General features: G+C 43.9%; 1 protein-coding gene across 1 annotated transcript; it reads right to left on the bottom strand.

The window, feature by feature from the left end:
• Positions 1–3865: 3865 nt before the first annotated feature.
• On the bottom strand, positions 3866–19341 carry LOC138593153 (ubiquitin carboxyl-terminal hydrolase 31-like). Its single transcript, XM_069664026.1, has 16 exons — positions 17949–19341; positions 13508–13645; positions 13315–13403; positions 11938–12030; positions 11549–11684; positions 11261–11411; positions 10469–10649; positions 10268–10379; positions 10088–10182; positions 9656–9733; positions 9402–9531; positions 9205–9324; positions 8854–9079; positions 8621–8779; positions 8390–8542; positions 3866–8303 (listed from the first exon to the last, which is right to left on the bottom strand). Exons 1-16 carry the CDS (start codon positions 18504–18506, stop codon positions 6790–6792), a joined length of 3933 nt encoding a protein of 1310 aa, XP_069520127.1. The 5' UTR covers positions 18507–19341; the 3' UTR covers positions 3866–6789.
• Positions 19342–19409: the final 68 nt, after the last annotated feature.

The following is a 19409-nucleotide window of genomic DNA, read 5'->3' as shown; positions in this document are numbered from 1 at the left end:
AATGTTAGCTAGAAAGTTACACTTTTCCTATTCGCTAACTTTTTGGCAAGCTAAATTGTTAAAATATCCTACCTAGTTAGCAAGCTAATGCGCTAACCCTGCAGTAGCTAATGGTAATGTTAGCTAGGGATTTATGAATTTCCTTTTATATCGTGTATCACTCTGAAACTGTAATGTTAGCCAGGAAGTGGTTGAATGCTAACGTTGGCTGTCGTCTAAAACAGCTAATGGGTTATCAAATGTTGTTTGACCTTTAAATAGGGCTCGATGTCCCTCCGCTGTTGTCTTTTTAGTTGCTGATCAATGAGACGCAGCAAAATTACTATGGCACAAAAAAGGCTTTTGTGATCAAAAATGACTCCTCAAGCCGACAATGAAGACTAATCTGACAGTTTAGGGGACTTTTCTCTGGTGCGAAAAACAACAGCACAGCTTCCTTTGGTGTTGAAGTTGTTTTTCAGGGCACCAGTCGCTGCTTGGGGGTTACGTAATTCAACCGTGGAAGTCCCACATGACACGTCATGTATATTGCATTGGCTAAAAAGCTGCTCTCTCTCTCCGACTGCACTCAAGGCTCGCTAGATTCTTCATCTCCAATTAAAAGGAAACTAAAGTACTGCATCACTGGACTCAAGAGAAGAGAAATAATTGACATGCTCGCTCCTGAAACAAGTGAATAATTGAATTTGTTTTTCATTCGGGGGAGAGAAAAAAAGGCTCACACTGTGAATGCATTCAGTTATGGGTATGTTGTTGCTTGGCTTGAAATGCTTGAAAATTCTCTTTAAATGATGAATTGAATAAGAATGAGATAAAGAATATTACAAGGAACTTAAAATGAGGTTTACAGTGTTTTTAAACAACTCTGACAGCGAATAAGAAGAAGGAACTGAAAAAATCATGAAAGAAATCAAAAAGCTGGTCATGACAGATCTTATTTTGCTGTTTTATTTTAGTGTCTCTAATGCAGGAAGGTGCTTTCTGAAAGTATTTATGAAATGTAAGTGGACAGGAAGGCTCAAACACTCAAAGGATACTAGAAATAGCAGCTTAGCAGCGTTTGACTGAAGCAGAACTTCTGAGGAACAGAAAAGAAAACACAATGAATAAAGGATGCTAAAATGACTGCCTGCTTTCTGCAACATTGAACTCAAGTTGCCTTTAAATGAATTCTAAATCAGAAGCTGTTTACAATTCATGGAGGATAAAACAGGAATATCCCTGTTTCTACTGCAGATGGATGTTGTCTCCTGAATTTTCTTCAGCTGGCAGTAATTTAAAGATAGCACCAAGTTAGCCGCAACGTCGGCCTACATGTAGCTGTGTGGATAAAGTTAAATATTGAAATGTAGCATAGCAATAGCCCAAGAAGAGGAGAGAAGGGTGATAGGTACGAGTCTTAAGGTTACAAAGTCTACACGCATGCCTGATAATGTCTATTGTACAGAGATAAAAGCTGTGTCCAAATCCAGGGGCTGCAGTCTTTGAAGGTGGCGGTCTACGGAGGATTAACTATTCGTAGCCTGTGTGGACCGCTAAAGCTGAGCTGAAATGAGACGGTCTGGTTTACTGAGGCTTTTCTGTTTGTGTCATCAAGTGGTAGCTAGCGGGCTAACTAGCTAGCATAACTAACATCACGTAACTTAACCTATTACTTATTAAGGGCCCTTTTGTTTTTTTAAACATGAATAAAACTCGCTATTTGATTAAGTTGAAACAAAAAAAATGTATAAGTGTATTCCTCGGCCGCTTTAGAGTCCACCATCTCAATTGAATTGGTGCGCAATGAATCTCAGGATACGTTGGGCCTCGAAGGATGCACCTGATGGATCCGTCACGGCCCGGGAAAAGGAGGACACATTTGTTGGCCGCGTCTGAAGGAGCCTTAGAATTGGGACAGCCTTCGACACGCCGCTGTGACGCAATTGGCCTTCAAATACGTCCTCCGAAGGCTGCAGCCCCTTGGGACACAGCTAAGTTTGGTTACACATTAGCTAGTAGAAGGCTGTAGCAGCAAAACTGTTAAGTGTACTGAAACAACAAAGGTGTGTTTTAATAATTAGAATTAGAACTGTTAGAGAAAAAAATGTGCTTTTTCTTCACTTGAATGTTATCGCTTTAATATTGTCATCTAAAAATCAGTCAATTTAAGGAAATTGGGAATGAAACTGGGTTAATGCATCATCTTTTCTTCTCAGGAAAGCTAAGAATTTAATGACTTTAAGGTTTTTTTTCCTGCTGTTACTCGCACTTCAGGATGCTCTCTGATCTATAAATACCAACATATCTGACTTCAGGGCTTTTCAAACGCTGCCACACGTCTACTGGCCTCACACATGTTTTATGTCAGGTTTTTAAAAACGTGCCAGACTGCTTTGTGTTTTCTGTTTTCGGCGTTCATTGATGGCAAACAGTAAAACATCAGCATGAAAAACAATATTGTTAACATCTGTAAAAGAGCTCTGCAGCATACGAACGAGGTTGTAATTCAACTACACGGTCTCTTTTGGCTGTAGGTTGTTGATTATTTTAAAGTATGCAATTACATTTGCAATAAGATTTTATGAGGCATTATTAGGAATTACACTGTACATTTAGTTATGTATTTAAACATAAAACAATGCCATACAACATCATCACAAAAATGGGCCTCAGAAATTGAACCACAGAGTTACATACACATGATTTTAAGGTTCATGATGTTGCAGCTTCATGAACATAGATGGATATTGTACAAGTGTTATATTATAGTGGTGTTTATGATATTGTGGCCACCCTCTGCATGCCTCATTCACACCATTAGTCACAGCATCAAACCATCCAAACAACAAGCGGTGGAAAAGTGAAAGCTAAGGATGGAGATTGTGCTCATCATCTCCTTCTATCCAGGGACAGAGTGTCTCGAAAATGGAGACTTTGCAGCCGCACCAAGGATTGAATTTGGCCACAGGAGATACCGGGTTTGGATTGATCAGTAGGATTAGATTGCTTTTCTTCGATGCATCAAGAAGCACATTAATGCAACAAAAGCAAAATGTAATCAAATTCGGCATGTTAGATTGGTTATGTTCAGGATTTAAGAAGGGTAATGTCACGGTTTTGTGTGTTAAATCCAGATAAAAGTTGCTGAATTCTCCACCGAGGTCTCACTAATGATGTTCTCTTGGAACTGATACAATTGGCAAATGATTATTGATTTCAGCACAAGAGGAGGCTGGCAGCTCTACAGCGTGATCTTGAGCCTGGTTGCAGTCTGTGGGTTTTTTAATTACATTCACACATGCATAATAATTGAACAACCTCACGTTTTTCCTAAAGAGCAACAAGATAAAATGCTTGTTTCTGGTGAACTCGGAGGAGAAGAGAAGCACATCCCACCACGGGCCATTTATAACATTTCATCACCTCTCGCACCGCCAGGACACAACATGAGCTGAGCGGTGAGAGGGTGAAAACGTAATTCCCCAAACTGATGACTGTTATACAAAATAACAAGAATAGAAAGACAAAGAGGGAGCATTAACTCTTAACACGCCCCGCCTCGGGCCAAACTAATAAAACCGCAATTGAATCAGCTCTAAATAAATGATGGTGCTGTAGTTTAATAACACATCATCTCCCTCGCTGGCAGCAGTGGATCTGATGGTACTATATATCTTAATAATCCCACAAGTTCAAACTAAAGGGCATTTCTGCAGGACAAATTCATGCTCTAAGTGCTGCTTTATTTCCCTTACTCAATCTGTGTGAAGGAGGAGATATGTAGGCAAACATAGAGCGCCACCAAGTGGACACAATGAGTAATGTAGCACAAAAAAAGGAGCTAAAATTCTGTGAATGTAAAACAACATACATCGACAAAATGTAAGTTAATGGCATAATTTTATTTTGTTACATTATTTGTGTTGCATTGTCAAAGCAATGCCAACACGCACTGCTACCTCCCCCAGCATGAACACAGTACACTGCAAAAAAAAAGACATTTTATCACAGAATAAAAATGGAAAAATAAAAATCATCCTCATGCATTTGTGAAAATAAATCATCCCCCACATCGTCTTTATACATCCCTTTCATTTCACCAACACTGTGACATACATATGTCAGTCTATATACTGCATGGGGTGGACGTATAACAGCACAGTATGGACACACTGTCGCCACCAGGCACTAATGATAATTTTATTCTGCACCATGTGACAGAAAAATAAATGAAGTAGCTTGAGGTCCGGCTGTTACTGATGAACACTCCTCCTCGACTGACATTCAGTAGATCTATACTTCTGATGTGTATTATTATTACATCTGTCATAACACATTTGCGACTAGGGGGCCTCCTACAAAATAAGATAATGATGCCTTCCAGTGCGGTCTTTCACAGTGAAATCTGTCAAGTTGTTTGTACTGTTTGACAGATTTTATCAAACAATAATAGATACAAAACACATATCAAATTGCACATTAATGCTGCTTTTGATCGTCAGACAAAAGCAGAAGACAGCATGGTTATAAAGAGTTCGGCATCTTATTTTGAAAGGGCCTCGCCTGTCAAAATGTGTGTAAGTTTAGAAGCAGACAACAGGCCTGTCTTTAGTTCTTGTATAAAACACTTCTGTTTTTGTACCAGAGTCATTTAAGTTTCTTGAAGTGATAATCTCGAAGAGTTGCTATCTACCGCTGAATGAGGTAACACAATGGTGATTGAACAGATGGCCCACTGATGAAAGCCTTTGCATTTTGTACAACGTTTGTGGAAAAAATCACGAGCGGCGCCAAGTTTGTGACGCGTTTTCTATCACCCAGCAGTGGTTGGTCTGCCAGAGAGGGTAGGCGGAGCTAAGCGGCTGCTTTTCCGGTCTCTGCAAGTGTTGCGAGTAAACAGTAATCTACTATGGCTGAACAAACAAAGAAAAGATCAAAGACAAATACAACTTCAAAAAAAATCAAAAGAAAAAGAAACAAATTCGACGCTCAGATGAAGGCAAACGAGTCAGCGAGGGAATCAAGAGTTACAACCGGAGCCAACCGTGGACGTCACACATGCAACACTGCAATATCTGGGAAGTGTGCTCCCGCAATTACCGTTTATCGCCATAGGTGCCGCCAAAGAGAACAAAACTGAGATCTTCGAGATTACCACTTTAACTCTGTTAAAACTTTTAACATGGCCACTATAAATATCAAAGTGTTACAGATGAAAAATGGAAGTTACGCCACAAAGTGTAAACTGCAGCGATGTGTTGTTGCTAAAGCCGTAAAAAAAAAACTCTCCTTGAAAGTTATTAAAGGTTTGAAACTGTGAGAAAAACGTGAGACAAATGAATACAGCAAACATTAAATTGCAAGTGAGTTGATTTACTTTGAGAGGGTGAATGAGCAATACTTATCATTCATACAAAATGTATATATTACTTTGAAGAAATGTGCAAACAAAGCTTTAATAAAGGATGCCTTAACATGCTCTCTGATGCTGGCATTTGGAAAAATATACAGTTAGAAATATATACACATCCAAGAGTAGCACGTCTACATACTCAGTGTGGGCATTAGCAAGAGTCTGCTTGCATAGTTAAGTGCATGCATAAGCAAGTTTTCATGCAACATCTGTCGTATACGTTGTGAAACGGTGATCTCGGTCTAAGTCGGTGCGATCAGTGTCGGTCTACTCTGAAGCTGAAGATGTGCACAAGATGTGATGATGGGCGGACTCACACATACCATAATGCTCTATGTACATGTACGGTGTTCAGCGAAGGCATCCCAGCTGTCTTTGAATGTGTCGTCTGTGTGCGGAGTGGCTTTTTTTTTTGTTGTTGTTTTTTTTTTTTTTTTTGTACATTAACCCTGTGTTCATCTGAGAGGAATGTTTGGAGATGTCTGGCAGTCTGAAGAAGAAGCTGATCCCATGAGGAAGATCAGCCGCTGGAGGGCAGAGGTGGTGACAGGTGGGACCGGGGTCGTCTGAGGGGTCACAGGTTAAATAAAAACACAAACATTTAAAGGACCGTTACAAACAGAGGTCTCCAGACATTTAACACCAACGACACATGCGTCATTCCTGCACTTCTCCCCAACCTCTCGATGACAATCTCGGTTTTTCTCTGCACAAAAATACTTCTTAAAGGCTGTCGCACACCTACTACATCAAGGAGCATATGTAAACAGCAGTTCAGGTTAAATAGGCTTAATTGTGGTTTACTTGAAACGACATTTTTCAGTGCTTAATAAATATTAAAATCCAGTTATAAATTTACCAACACCTGCAGTTATACAATTTAGATTAAATACTTGGATTATCTGAGGCACTGATGTTTGTAGTCGACATATGGCTCTCGGTAGTGAAGGAGAGCTGTACATAAAGATTTTTGGAAATAATTTCACTGCATCAGCATGTTTAAAAATCGCCGGTAAACTTCCTTTGGTGACTGAGTAGTCCATGTTTGACGTATCTTTCCATCTTTGTGCAAAGTCACTTTTATTTTCACCTCCTGCTGAGATGTACGTCTCTCATCTATGCTACAGACAGAACAAGGCAATAATCTCAATACGTGTGCAGTCCATGCGTATTTACAATACAGTATAATATTCCTCAAAATCAATGCAATCCATACAAAGTGCTTAGTTAAAACCCATTCCTAAATAACTATGTAACAATGTGGACAGTAGGCGTCCAGTATGGCAGCTGGTTTTCAGTGACCACTGAAAGCTACAGGTGCTTTAAAGATGTCGGGTTTGATGGTTAAAACACCTCAGAGCTGCACGAGAGAGATTGTTGTAGGCCTTTAAATGTCACTTGGCCCTCTGGCTAGATTGTGTAGAGTTGATGGGGATCTTCCTGGACTGCATTGTCTTTTTCGCAGGCTCTTTCTTCGAAGGCTCTTTAGCGTTGGCAGAGGATTGGGTGGTTGTTTCTGCTCCAGAAAGCTTGGACTTTGTGGAGGGCAGCAGGGAATGCTTTGCTGCAGCGGACGCCTTCGAGGATTCCTTGTCTTTGGCTGTGGTAGTCTCTGAGGCCGCGTTCTGGGCTTTCTTTCCCGCTCCGTGTGGGGCTCCTTCTCTCGCTGCATCCCCTCCTCCATCCTCTGGGCTTCCTTTAGCCTCTCCCGCCCCTGCTTTCCCGCCGTCAGCTGACTTGCGAGTCTCTTTGGGCCTCAGGGCTGTTTTGAAAAAGGATAAACCTTTCTCCTCGGTCTTACTGTTCCTTCGAGGCGCCCTTGACGGCGGGGCTGCACTCGCAGAGGAAACTCCCACACTGGAGGATCGGAGACTTGTTATAGAGGAGCTGCTGCTCGAGCTCCGGCCCGGTGGTCTGTTCTCCACAGCGCGGCCCGGCCTGCCCTCCGCTCTGCTCGCACCGCTCGACCTGGAGGGAGGACCTCCAGTGCTAGCTTTCTTCTCTGGGACCGCGTTGGTCCGCGAGGAATCCCGGCTAGTGCTCCTGTCTGCTGCTTTAGTCCTTCCTGAGGCTGAGCTTTTCTCGCCTCCCGCTCTGGGTGACGTCCTCCTCGGAGGGTGCGAGCTTTGTGTTCCTGGAGAGCCGCTCTTCCTCTGCTGGGCAGAGTCCGGACGTAGTACCTCCGGGGTTTGGGATGACCCTTTCTTAGAGGGGGTTGCTGTTCTAGAGGAACCAGCCTTGCTAGCTTTAGCCGGTCCTTCGTTTTTGTCCTTGGGGCTGGACGCTGATGCCGCACTCTTGGTCTGCGCTCGAGACAGTAGCTTGTCAACAGCTGGGGAGGCAGGAGACAGAGAGCTGGATGAGGTTGAGGAGGTGGCAGGACGCTTCTTAGGACTCCTTTCGCTCTCTACCCCAGTCTTCACTGAGGTCCTTTTACCACCGGCGCTATCTGCCGAACCATTTCTTTGTTTCGTGTCCTTCGCAGCCGCCCCGTGTCGAGGACTGACCTGTTCAGCAGCCGTGACTACGTTGTTGTTCTCCCCGGCCTGTAAGGAGCTCCTCTGCTCGGCCTGGGCCACAGCCTTGGAGTGAACCTGCTCTATCAGCCTCTTACTGCCCAGATTAGCATCCAAAGCTGCGAGGCCTGACCGGCCCCCAGACAGTTTGTCCGGCTTAGGCGACCCAGGGAAGTTATCAACCACCTCTCCGATCATCTCCAGTGTTGGCGAGGAGGAGTGAGACTCCAAGGAGAAGCGTGAGGGAGAGTTGGAGCGCAGTTGGAGCTTAGCGGAGTGAGGCCAGGATGGTTTGGTGCCATTTTCACTGAGCACCAGAGGACTCGCGATGGAAGATCTAGAGGAGAACGTTTGTCTTTGCATGCCTCTTACTGCCTGCCGACTCGACAAGCCTACGGGGCACAAGTACACACATCACATCAGTACAAGATTCAATAAGATTCTTTGTCATTTTGTGTTTTTTGGATGAGACACTCACCATCGTCTTCGCTCCGTTCACCAGCAAACTCAGCCGACTCCGAGAGGGACGCCAACGAGGTGCGTCTGGAGGAACCGGACGAGGCTTGGCTCGGTGGCCGGCTTCCCATCAGGCGACTGATCCAGTGCTCACACAAAGAGGAACTAGTTGATCCTAAGAGATCCCAAGCAGAGAGGATTAACAGAACGTATATTTCTGACAGAACATTCAAGTTTAATATCAATAACTGACCTCCCACAGAGCTGTTGGCAGACCAGGACGGGATTGTGGCTCGTCTTTGATAAAACAGGATGTAACCGGTCTGCTTACAGACCTCATCTTCAGATATGGGCTGAACGTCGCTGTCATCAAAGCAATACCACTGTCCATCGATGGAGTTCTTACAGTGAGCTACAGGACACAAGAAAAAGTGTTAGAAATATCTTCCTAAGCTCAAACGAAAGGAAAATCAAAGGACAGCGCACCTGTGTAATGTCCGCCCTGCATGGTCCCGTGATGGTTACACACTGCGTACAGGTCGTAAAGGTAGTCCTCGGGGTCGCGGCCCATCCCATAAGGCCGTCTCCATGGTGACCAGTGGGAGGGGAGACTCCAGCTGCTCTGGCTCCTCTTCACCATGTGAGGGGCCATGTCCATGCCTGTGAGCGGGAACTTCACCATGTTCTGCATCTTCATTCGACGATCGGCATCCTGAAGTGGCAACACATGTATGACAGGGGGTTCCTCCACAAACAGTTCCTACACTGTATTAAAAGACATTTTCTCTCTTTCTTTAACGTTTAGAAGTCTGAGCATTTGTTAACGAGACTTTCTACCTGTCTGAAGCGCTTCAGGTGGAGTATGAGGATGTCTGGCAGTGTCCACAGACTGAGCTTGATGCTGCCCTGCTGGAGCTGCTTACAGTGTGGACATCGCCACGCATCATCAGGAGCCAGCTGAAATTAAAGCACAAGTAAGTAATCCAACTACACATCTCTAAAATACAAACCCTTACTCATTCGACCCGGCCTACCTGTTCCTCTTTGGTGTAGAGCTGAAAGCACTGGGCGAGCGAGCAGGTCTGAGGCTGCAGGTGCTGCTCCTTTGCCTGCCGCACACTCTCAGCGTCCGGGATGTATTCATCTTCGGTTCTTTTGAACAGACTGCGGACAGAACATGGCCCAACATGTCTGAGGTACAGCTCACAAGGTCACACTACAAACACATCTGCCCTGAGCCTAATAAAACAATGTGTCATTGGTGCTGCGAACGCCAGATCACGCTTACTAGTCTTTTGTCTCCTTGTCCCATTCGACAACGATTTTGACGTGAGGTGGACCGCCAGGACCGCAGGACTTGAATGCTCTGTGGGATAATTAGACATAAAAAGAGAACTCAATGTTAAATTTGTGGGTTTTTTAGCTGATGATTACATGCAGCAGCACGACAGCGAGTATCATTTTTTCTCATTCCCCTCATTTAAAGAAATCCATGCACCAACCACAGAGGTCACCGCCTCCTTAGAAGAAAATCCATAAACCCAGACGAGCCATTCAACATCTCAGGAGATATTTTTTACGTCAATACCACCGAAGAGTCGGCCTACATACTGTAGCTCCTCAATCAACTTCAAGTGGATTGAGCACACTGCAGGGTTTATGTAATGACTACACAAGTGAACGGACAACACTGCCCCCTGGTGGTGGTGAGAGGAGTTACCTCTCCACAGAGGGATGGCAGAGCGGCTGCTCCTCCTGAGGCAAGAGGTACGTGATCCCGACCACTCCTACCACACGCAGAGTGAAAGGCCCCACCTGTGGAAGAGTAGAGATTATATAATGTGTAAATTCAACCAAAGGATTATTGAAATTAAAGAGTCTGAGTGGATGTAATGAGTACCTGCACAAAGACTCCAGGGCGCAGTAGATGTCGCATCTTCTCCAAGATCTCTTTCTGAAGAACATCCCAGGTCACCGTCCGCTCCAAGTACAGAATAAACGGGTTTCCAAACCTGCAGGAGGAACGGACACAAAACTTTACTTCACCAGCTTTGGATTTGTTTTTAAATCATGATTTCACAACATTACAAACGTCGAATACCTGCGTCCTTGCTGTCCAGCGCAGGCTCGGTTACACACCAACAGGACGATCTTCTCCGCCTGCCCGCTGTTCTTGTTGGGGCTCTGAGGCGGAGTTGTCGGCTCTTGTAATTGAGTGGATATCCTGTTGTTATCTGTGCCGTACTTCAGGTTGTTCTGGTTAAGATTGGCATGTGGGCTACCTGTGATACAAACACAAAATGTAATGTTAAAAATGTGTCATTTAAAAGAAAAAAAATACTTTATAATCCAATTTTGGTTTTGTCTTTTTTTACTGGCATAGGACTTTGTCGTCTAATTTCTTGTTTTTGATAAAAGGGGCTTTCATTTTGAAAGGACTCTTGTGATAAAAGTAGTTCCTGCTAATCACAAGAGGAACGTGAGTGAGGAGATACAGTAAAATGAAGGTCATGGGGTGAAATGTTTCATGTCATAGCTCCCACAAAGAGACACAAGGTCAGTTTCTGCAGGTATAATGTATTATTAAGATCTGGTTTGTGTTAAAAGCTAAAATAATTCCAGCTAATTGGCTATTTTTGTCATTTATAACCAGCTCTTACGTTGGTTTTGGGCTTCAACAAATCTTAAAGTCATCAGTTCAAGTATAACACCATATTTCAATGGGAATGTTTCACAATTTATCTGTAAGCTGCATCAAAAATCATCCAACATGCTGGTCAGTTTGTGTCGCAGCTTCCTTCTTCGTCCCTTTCTAATCTAATCCCAACTCCTACAGGCATGTGACGACAAAGAGCTGAACTCGTTTCTAAAGGGAATAAACAGGATGCCGTACCGCCTCGCTTGGAGCGGATCTGCTCCGGTCTGAATAGCTCAGGTGTCTCAAAGGCAAAGATGGAGTCGCTCTCCTGAATGATCTCAAGGTCGTCGTCGTCGTCACAGAACGAGCGATGAAAGCCGTCGAAGTACATTTCAGTGAGGACGATCTGAGCACAGGAAAGCAGTTTGCATTAAAGTGATTCATTTGGTGAAAATAGAAACAAAACACACCAAAGCAGCACACAGTGTTTTTAATCCTCTTAATTTCAATACATTAATGCCATTAAAAAGGAAGTTTCAGCACCTGTTGGGCAGGGATTTTGGTCTCTGTGGCCACAGCTTGTCTCAGCCGTGACACGGTGCCGGAAAGAGGCACCGCCACCCCGACTCTCATACAGTGGGAGCACTTCCCTTGGTACACCACTGTCACATACAGCGGCCTGCAACACAAAAACACTGAAATTAATTGGCTGTTTCGTAACAGCGGCCGGACAGACGTTTCAAAGACAGACAGAACCTTCTAATTTTAGCCTCCTCCTGTCAGATGTTTGCTGGTGTTTGTCTGGGCTGGGTTTGACGCGCTCTTTAATGCTCGCTTCAGACTGGATCCCGGCTCATTTTTGGATACAAGGACTTTTTTTTTTGTCTGGTAGATATTGTCTTACTTATAAACTGGATGCAGAGTCAGCTTACCGTGTGTGAGGTACCGGGATTGGCAGTGAGATGCAGAGGAAAGGATCAAAGGTGTTGCTCTGTTTCTGGCAGTGAGGGCAGGTCAGAGAGGACCTGCAGAGACACATGAGGGGAGTAAAGAAGAGCAGCTACAGAACAGTCAGTGTGACATTTTAAAGGAACAGTTCGATGTTTGGTGGATTACATGTATTTGACTGACTTGCTGAGAGTTAGATGAGAAGATTGATACCATTCACATGTATGGCTACTACAGTTTATATGAGCCGCTAAGCTGTTAGCCTTAATGCTAAGCTAAGCTAAGCTAAGCTATTATTATTAATTCTTCTATTTTATTTATTGTAGTATTTGTGTATTATTGTGTATGTGGATGCTCTTGGTTGTACAGCACTTTGGTCAACATGAGTTGTTTTTAAATGTGCTCTATAAATAAACTTGACTTGACTGTTATAAAGCCTAGCAACAGAGAGAAACACTTGGCCTGGCTCTTTCTAAATGCAACCTAATCCCTCTTGCTGCAACTTTAAAGCTAAGTAATTAACATCTCATACCTCATTTGTGTAAAATCAAAATACTTCCTGATTAGCAAACTGAAAGACAAGACTCCAGGGAGTCCATCAAAAAGCCTTTAAAACCACTCTGATTTACACTTACAATATATAATCTTTATAATTTCCAGAGATGCTGGAAGGCGCGTTATTTCCTTCTTTATTAATTAAGTAATTAATTTAGGATCCCCATTAGTTACTACCGTAGTAACAACTATTCTTCCTGGGCTCCATACAAAAGAAAACAAGACAAAACATTCAAGATTACACAATAGACAGCCTACGTTCTGTTTCCATGCTTGGTGCTAAGCTAAGCTAACTGGCTAATTGCCGCAGTTTCACTTTACATCTAACTCTCTACAGGACAGAACAAAAAGGGCAATTTAATAAGTGTTAAATTACTGTAATAACAACTCGTGACCCGAGTACGCAGTGTTCTCTAAAGAATATGGTGATATGCAGCTCTGGAACAACCTGGTCACTGAGCCTTGAGTTAAAAATATTTCACAACATTAACACCAAAAGGGTACTAACGACCCTCGTTGCTATCAGGTCAACATCTATTAGCTTACTAATGACCTACAGAGGCTTATATTTCTAGCTCCGTCCACCAGTGTTGTGTGTGGTGTTTTGCTAAACGTTTGACATTTTTTGTTTGAATTTCCCCGACAGTTGTATTTAATGTCGAGGGATGCAGATTGTTACGGACTTTGTTTAATAACTTATAAATGTTCCTGTTTGATTTTCAGACAATATCAATATGAGCTGGTAGTTTTTACCATTTGGTATAAGAAGATTAAAATCCAGCAATTCCCAGAGATTGAAACATCACCTGTATTGTGCCTGAAACAACTCCTGAACAAAAGAGCCAGGTGCTGGTAGTGGAGATCCTTCAGGTGGGTTTTCTTCTTCTACTGGAGGCTGGAAAATCAATGATATTACAACATTCAGTACAATACTGATCAGCTGGGCATTATTCAGATATTGATATTGAACATAGAGTACTTTATATTTCTGCTGCTTACCTTCCTGGGGGGTCTGATTTCCGGGTGGACGATGTGGTTGAGGTCTTCATGAACTCTATCCAGCAACCAGAGCAGGAACTCCTGGGCGTCGTGCTGGGAGTTCCCCTTGAACTGCAGGGCGCTCTTAGACACCACATTCTGCAACAGACAACAGCAGGACACACATGTTACTGCTTAAGAAGACCTTCTCTGTTTGTGACATCACTGCTTCATAAAATATTCAGTGCGTTTGACCGGCGTGATGATCAGCACAATCCTAAAGGTCAGCAGAGGTGGGCGAGGGTGGAGGAGCTTTTTAAAACCAGGACACGGGCTGGAAATCATCGACAGCTTCACCTCTCTGACGGTCAGCTATCGGAGAGGGCAACAGCGTGTACTCTACAGAGCCAGCAGGCGGGCGGCTATAAAGTCACCTCCACCGGATATCAAATGTCACGCAAGGTCAAAGATATGAAGGGAGCGTGCAGTCTGTGCCTTCACCGCCTGCCCCGCGGGACTTTGTGCCTCATTTTCAAGGCTTTACCGATGCAGCCTCAGCATTTCAAACGCACAGGGAGCGACCATTGCTTCTGTGGTTGGGCAACAGAGGTTGTGTCTAGGTAACGCTTCATCTCAGGCTAGTTTAAGTAGACTCCTCTGAGTGTGAGGCATTTTTAAAGGCCATTTGTTCCATCAGCAGCTGGGTTCTTAAACAAGCTGAAGGCACTGTTGCCATGGCACATATACCAAGGACTGTTGGCTTTGTATCTATCATGACATCCACAGGAGTTGTGTATTATATGTATTTATGTCTGTTATGATGTGTCTTGCTTGTGTGTGCTACTGTTGCAAACCAAATTGCCCCTTGGGGACAATAAAGATTTTCCAAATCCAAAAGAATCTCTCTTAATAAAAGCATAAAGGCCAAAGAAATCATTCTAGTTCAGCCTGTTATGTTCTGAGTTGATAAGACAAAATGTTTCTCTGGGATTATTTGTCCCTGGAGATTGACTGCCAGGTGACTTACAGTAAGTAGATCACAGTATCTACACCCTGAAGTCTGTGTTCTTTCCTATCCCTCTTTAAGATGTTTAAGTATCTATGACAACTGAAACATATACTTTACTGTATAAAATGTTAAACAGTGATGTTTCGGCAAATACTGTTTAGCCATGGTAGAGATCTTTAAATTCACAGAGTCCAGGGGTGAAAGGTCACACATTGATGTAAAGCATCCTCTGAGAAAAAATATCTAATTACAATTTCGATATGATTTGTGACATTAAAGGGAATGATCATGTTTACATCATTATTCAGATTGTCATTGAAAAACGTGATTTGTGCGGGGATCTGATTGATACTTACGTCTGAGTGTGATGTGTAGGCCAGAACGTCTCTGCAGCCCAATATTTGTATTAAAATGTTATTTTAACACACATTTTACCTTTAACAAGCATTGTGCCTCCTGCGATTGCAACAGTAAGCCATATTGCTGTTTCAATTAATTGTTCAGCCTTAGTCCGGTGTAAAAATGATCAATCCATGTAAATGTTAGTTTTCAAAATCTTTGATCACAGTATTTATTTTATGAATGGTACCGCAAAACAGGGATGTTACTGCGCTACAATGTAAATAATAAGAAACTGGTTACTTTAAGTTTTTCACATAATATCTGTCCAATCAGGAGGACCTTTGGGTGCTGGTTTAGCTTAGCAGTTAAATCGAGAGTCCAATGTACAGAGGCTACAGTCCTCGACGCAGCGACCCCGGGTTCGACTCCCGCCCTCGGCCCTCCGCAGCGTGTCTTCCCCTGTCTCTGACTCTATCCACTGTCCTCTCTCTCTCTCTCTCAGTAAAGGCAGAAAAGACCAATCAAAGGGAACCTTTCTTTTACCAATGAATGTATCAATTACAGTGTAAAAACACAGGGTTGCACAGTGGTGCAGTGGTTAGCGCCGTCGCCTCACAGCTAGAAGGTTCCTGGTTTCTGTGTGGAGTTTGCATGTTCTCCGCATGCATGCGTGGGTTCCCTCCGGGTGCTCCGGCTTCCTCACACAGTCCTGCTCGTTAGGTATATTGGTGAATCTGAAGTTGCCCATAAGTGTGGATGTGAGCGTGATTGACTTGTGACCTGTCCAGGGTGTACCCCGCCTCTCGCCCAGTGACCCCTGAACAGGATAAGCGGTGTTGATGATGGATGGTACCGCAGAGCAGGGATGATATTAAGCTGCACACTAAATAATAATAAACTGTTTCCTTTAAGTTTCTCATATAATATTCGCACAATAAAGAGGACCTACATTATTTATCAACCATGGTTTACATCGTCGAGTTAAAAGACTCTCACTGTTTGATGGATTTGTTTTTACCATCACATTGTCAAAATTAAGAATTGCTGTCTCGCTTCATCTATGAAATGTTGGGTGGCCCGTGCTCTGACGCAGTTCGAACTGTGTGAACAACAATATTCCTCAAACCAGCAGCTTCTGAGACGAAATGGAGTCTGGGACAGAGTGAATAATTCCCCTGTGTTATTATTACCGACGTCTTCCTAATGATGTTTAAGTGCTCTCCGTTTGGGCTCAGATTGTGGTCTGAGGAAAGAGGAACAGAGCCGTCGTATGTGCATGCTAAGTGGTGACGTGGGGCCGCCACAGAAGTAGCATGTTTTGCTAACGTTTGATTGGCAGCTTTTGAGGTTCGATATAAGTTAGAGAGCAAAGTTAAAGAATGGAGCACTTTGAATTTTGAGTTGTTATTTCTTTTGTGTTGTATACTCGCATTAACATATAAAGAATGAGGCTATTAAAAACAACAGTTGGGGACGCGAGCAGCCAAACTAAGCAAACAAAGAGCGATGAGTCACTGTTTGCTTTTGGATAAACTCACATGATTTCTAGTTTCTCACGACAAAGACGCAGAAAATTTAACGAATATTCTTCATCAAAGAGTCTGATAGTCTGAGTGTCATTTCCCTACTGAGTTACACATGTTCAAGGCCTCTCCCTCTGAACAGAATAATCTATATCCAATCAGACAGTTTGTACTCTGGCTGGCAACCAAGGTAGAAAAAAAAGGACAGAAATAGTAACACTGTTAAGAATAAGCGGCCTGTTCAATTTAGTCCCTCTCTATTGAGTATTTTGAGCTTTTCAAAGAAGAAAATGGGTTATGTGGCAGAAAAGAACAAACCTTTGTGGGTGCGATTGTGACGGGCAAACTTCTTGGTGCTGGGACACAGGTTTGTGAGGTGAAATGAGGGAAAAGCAGATGAGGCGTGAGCAAAAGGTCATACGTGCGGGGCGGACAAGGAAGTGATTCAAAACAACAGATGAGTTTCATTACAGCTCAGCTGTTAAAGAAAAAGTGTGTCAGTCTGGGAACTCTGACTTTGCCTGCCCTCCTATTGAAAGGCTGATTGTATTGAAAGCACAGATATTACATAACCTGGGATCATAGCTGTGAATGCGCTCGGTCTGGTATGGAGTCTGATCTTGACCAGAGACAAGTTGTTTTTTTCATGTATAAAATATGAAATAAAATAATAATTTTTGTAGAGCAAACTCGTGAAATATGAGTGACACTGTTCTGGAGGCTTTTTGACAAGCGAACCAGACTTTGAAGGCCGATGTCTGTCTGCCTGCCTGTCTGTCTGTATCCATCCAACTGTCTCGGCCCAGCAGGTCCCGGTTGTCCACTAATGAGTCTGGTTGCGCTCAATGTTTCGGCCTGTTTTAAGTTTTTTTTTTACTGTTGCTAAGTGATTTGTCATTGGTGGATTAATGTTGGATCTCTATACAATATTATAAAGAGTATAGACTTAGCACCTAGTAGACCTGCTCTATATATGAAGTGTCATGAGAAAACTTGTGCTGCATAAATAAAAAGTGAGTGATGAATGCGATTACTCCATCGAATAGGAATTTCATGATATAAAATAGACTTATATTCATATTTCTAGACCGACCAGTGGGTTCATAGATTTAAAGTTTGTGCAATGTAGTTAATTTACGTGCAAATTGACCCACTTTTCATGCATCATCCTTAATTGCAGTGAATAGAAAGCCCAAGCTAAGGCTAAGGTGACACCCGCCGTCTGTAACAATCATAATCCCTGTGTGTCTTTTCAAAATTAGACTTAAGACGCTCACATGGACTGACTGAAAAATAATACGATTTAAGCTGCTGCTCCTGGTGGCAAACAAAAATCAACAAAGCTACTCACTTGAAAGGATCATATCCTCACCTGACATTTTTTGTTTGTAACAGGCTCCAGTGAGGGTTTTAAAATAGCTCAGGGCCACAGAAGGTAACTTTATTGTAGTCGGGTAAATAGATCTAATTTGGGTCTCTTTCTATATCAGTTAAAACAGATTGTGTGTCTTTTTATTGTTGTTTTGTTAGCCGAACCAATTATATTTAATAAGACTCCTAACACTCACATTTAGGCCCCCTTTATTACCTTGAAGTCTCTGCTGTGCTGAGGTGTGTACTCGAAGGTCCACAGAGCCCGGACCAGCCCGGACAGCTGCTCGGTCACCTCCCCGGACTCCTGCTGCTGCTGCTGCTGCTGCTGGCTCCCCTTCTTCTGCACCAGCACCCCGTTGGACTTGGCCTTCTCGCTGCTGCTGCTGGTGGTGGTAGTGGTCTCTGCCCCTTTGAACTGCTCCAGAGCCAGGTACTCTGCAAACAGCTCCGTGTTGCTCAGGCACTGCAGGATAGCGTTCATGAAGCAGGTGTTACCGTGGTTTTTCAGTCCGGCGACACCTGGGACCTTATCCCCGAACGGGAAACCACAGTCGCTGTCGTCTGACGGCACCGACCCCGCGGTTGTGTTGGGGATCGAACTCGCGTCGTCCTTGTCGTCCTCGGCGGCCTGCTCGTCGGTGCCGAAATGAGACAGGGTTGACAGAGTCCGGAGAACTCTGTTCATGAAGCTCCCCACGGAGCGGACCGAGCTCCTCCGGAAGAGCTTTTTGCTGAAGGATTTCTTCTCCTTGTTACTGACAACTTTCGACATGGTGGCTTTGATGGCTTTCCCGCTTTTTTATGCCTTAAATCCAAAAATAAGGGCCCCCCTTTTCAGAGCATCCTCGTGCACAAACAGCTCCTCCACTTTTACAAAGGCCTGCGCTTATTTCACAGAAACATAAAGGCCTGGCAGTTCTGGGGATCATATCATATGAAAGCAGTCAGAGAGGAGCATCAAATCAGCCCACTTGCAACACTGCGTCGGATTGCATAAACAGCCTCCATGGAGAGCCGCTCTCTGGGCGTTTGATTTTGACGCTCGGGGTAGTCCCGCACCAGCCCGCAGCCATCATCTCTAACGGTCCGTCCGGTGACATAACATCACCTGTGTCATTGTTTAGACACAAAAAAACAAGGCGCTGAGGCTGGGTATCAGCGGAAACAATGTCTGCCGGACATAAATATCAACGTTCACAATTAGTCTGAGAGTGACGAGCTCATCATTTATTAAAGAAACCGCAGCTCCACCCTATTAAAGGTATTATTTCCCCTTTATTAGTCACATCCACGGAGGTGTTGGCGTGTCGGTGATATTTACCCAGTGGATGTCTTCCCTAAATCGCCTCCACAGTGGGCGCGCGCGCAGGAGCTCTGCCAAACTGAGGAGGAACACCCCGACCGGAGCGACACAGCCCGCCGCTCCCTCGCGCTCGGCTGCTGCTGCTGCTCTGGAGCATCGCTTCCGGTGCCAGATGTGAAAGGTGTCCCCATCCGAAAGTTTTTTTTATATTCCAATACTTATCTCACTTTTCGTGCGTCTTAATTCCTCCTCTTCCTCCTTTACCGGATGGGATTCACGCGGAGGCCGCTTCTTCTGCCGTCTCCATCATCATCTGTAGGCTGAGATACTGCAGGCAGGCAGGCGGGCAGGCGGGCAGGCAGGCAGCAGGGC

Source organism: Semicossyphus pulcher, unplaced genomic scaffold (assembly GCF_022749685.1).
Source record: "Semicossyphus pulcher isolate SPU_LCO1_2020_fin unplaced genomic scaffold, fSemPul1.0.p SCAF_16, whole genome shotgun sequence".
In the NCBI taxonomy this organism is placed as follows: Eukaryota; Metazoa; Chordata; class Actinopteri; order Labriformes; family Labridae; genus Semicossyphus; species Semicossyphus pulcher.
This window is presented reverse-complemented; position numbering and strand designations above follow the sequence as displayed.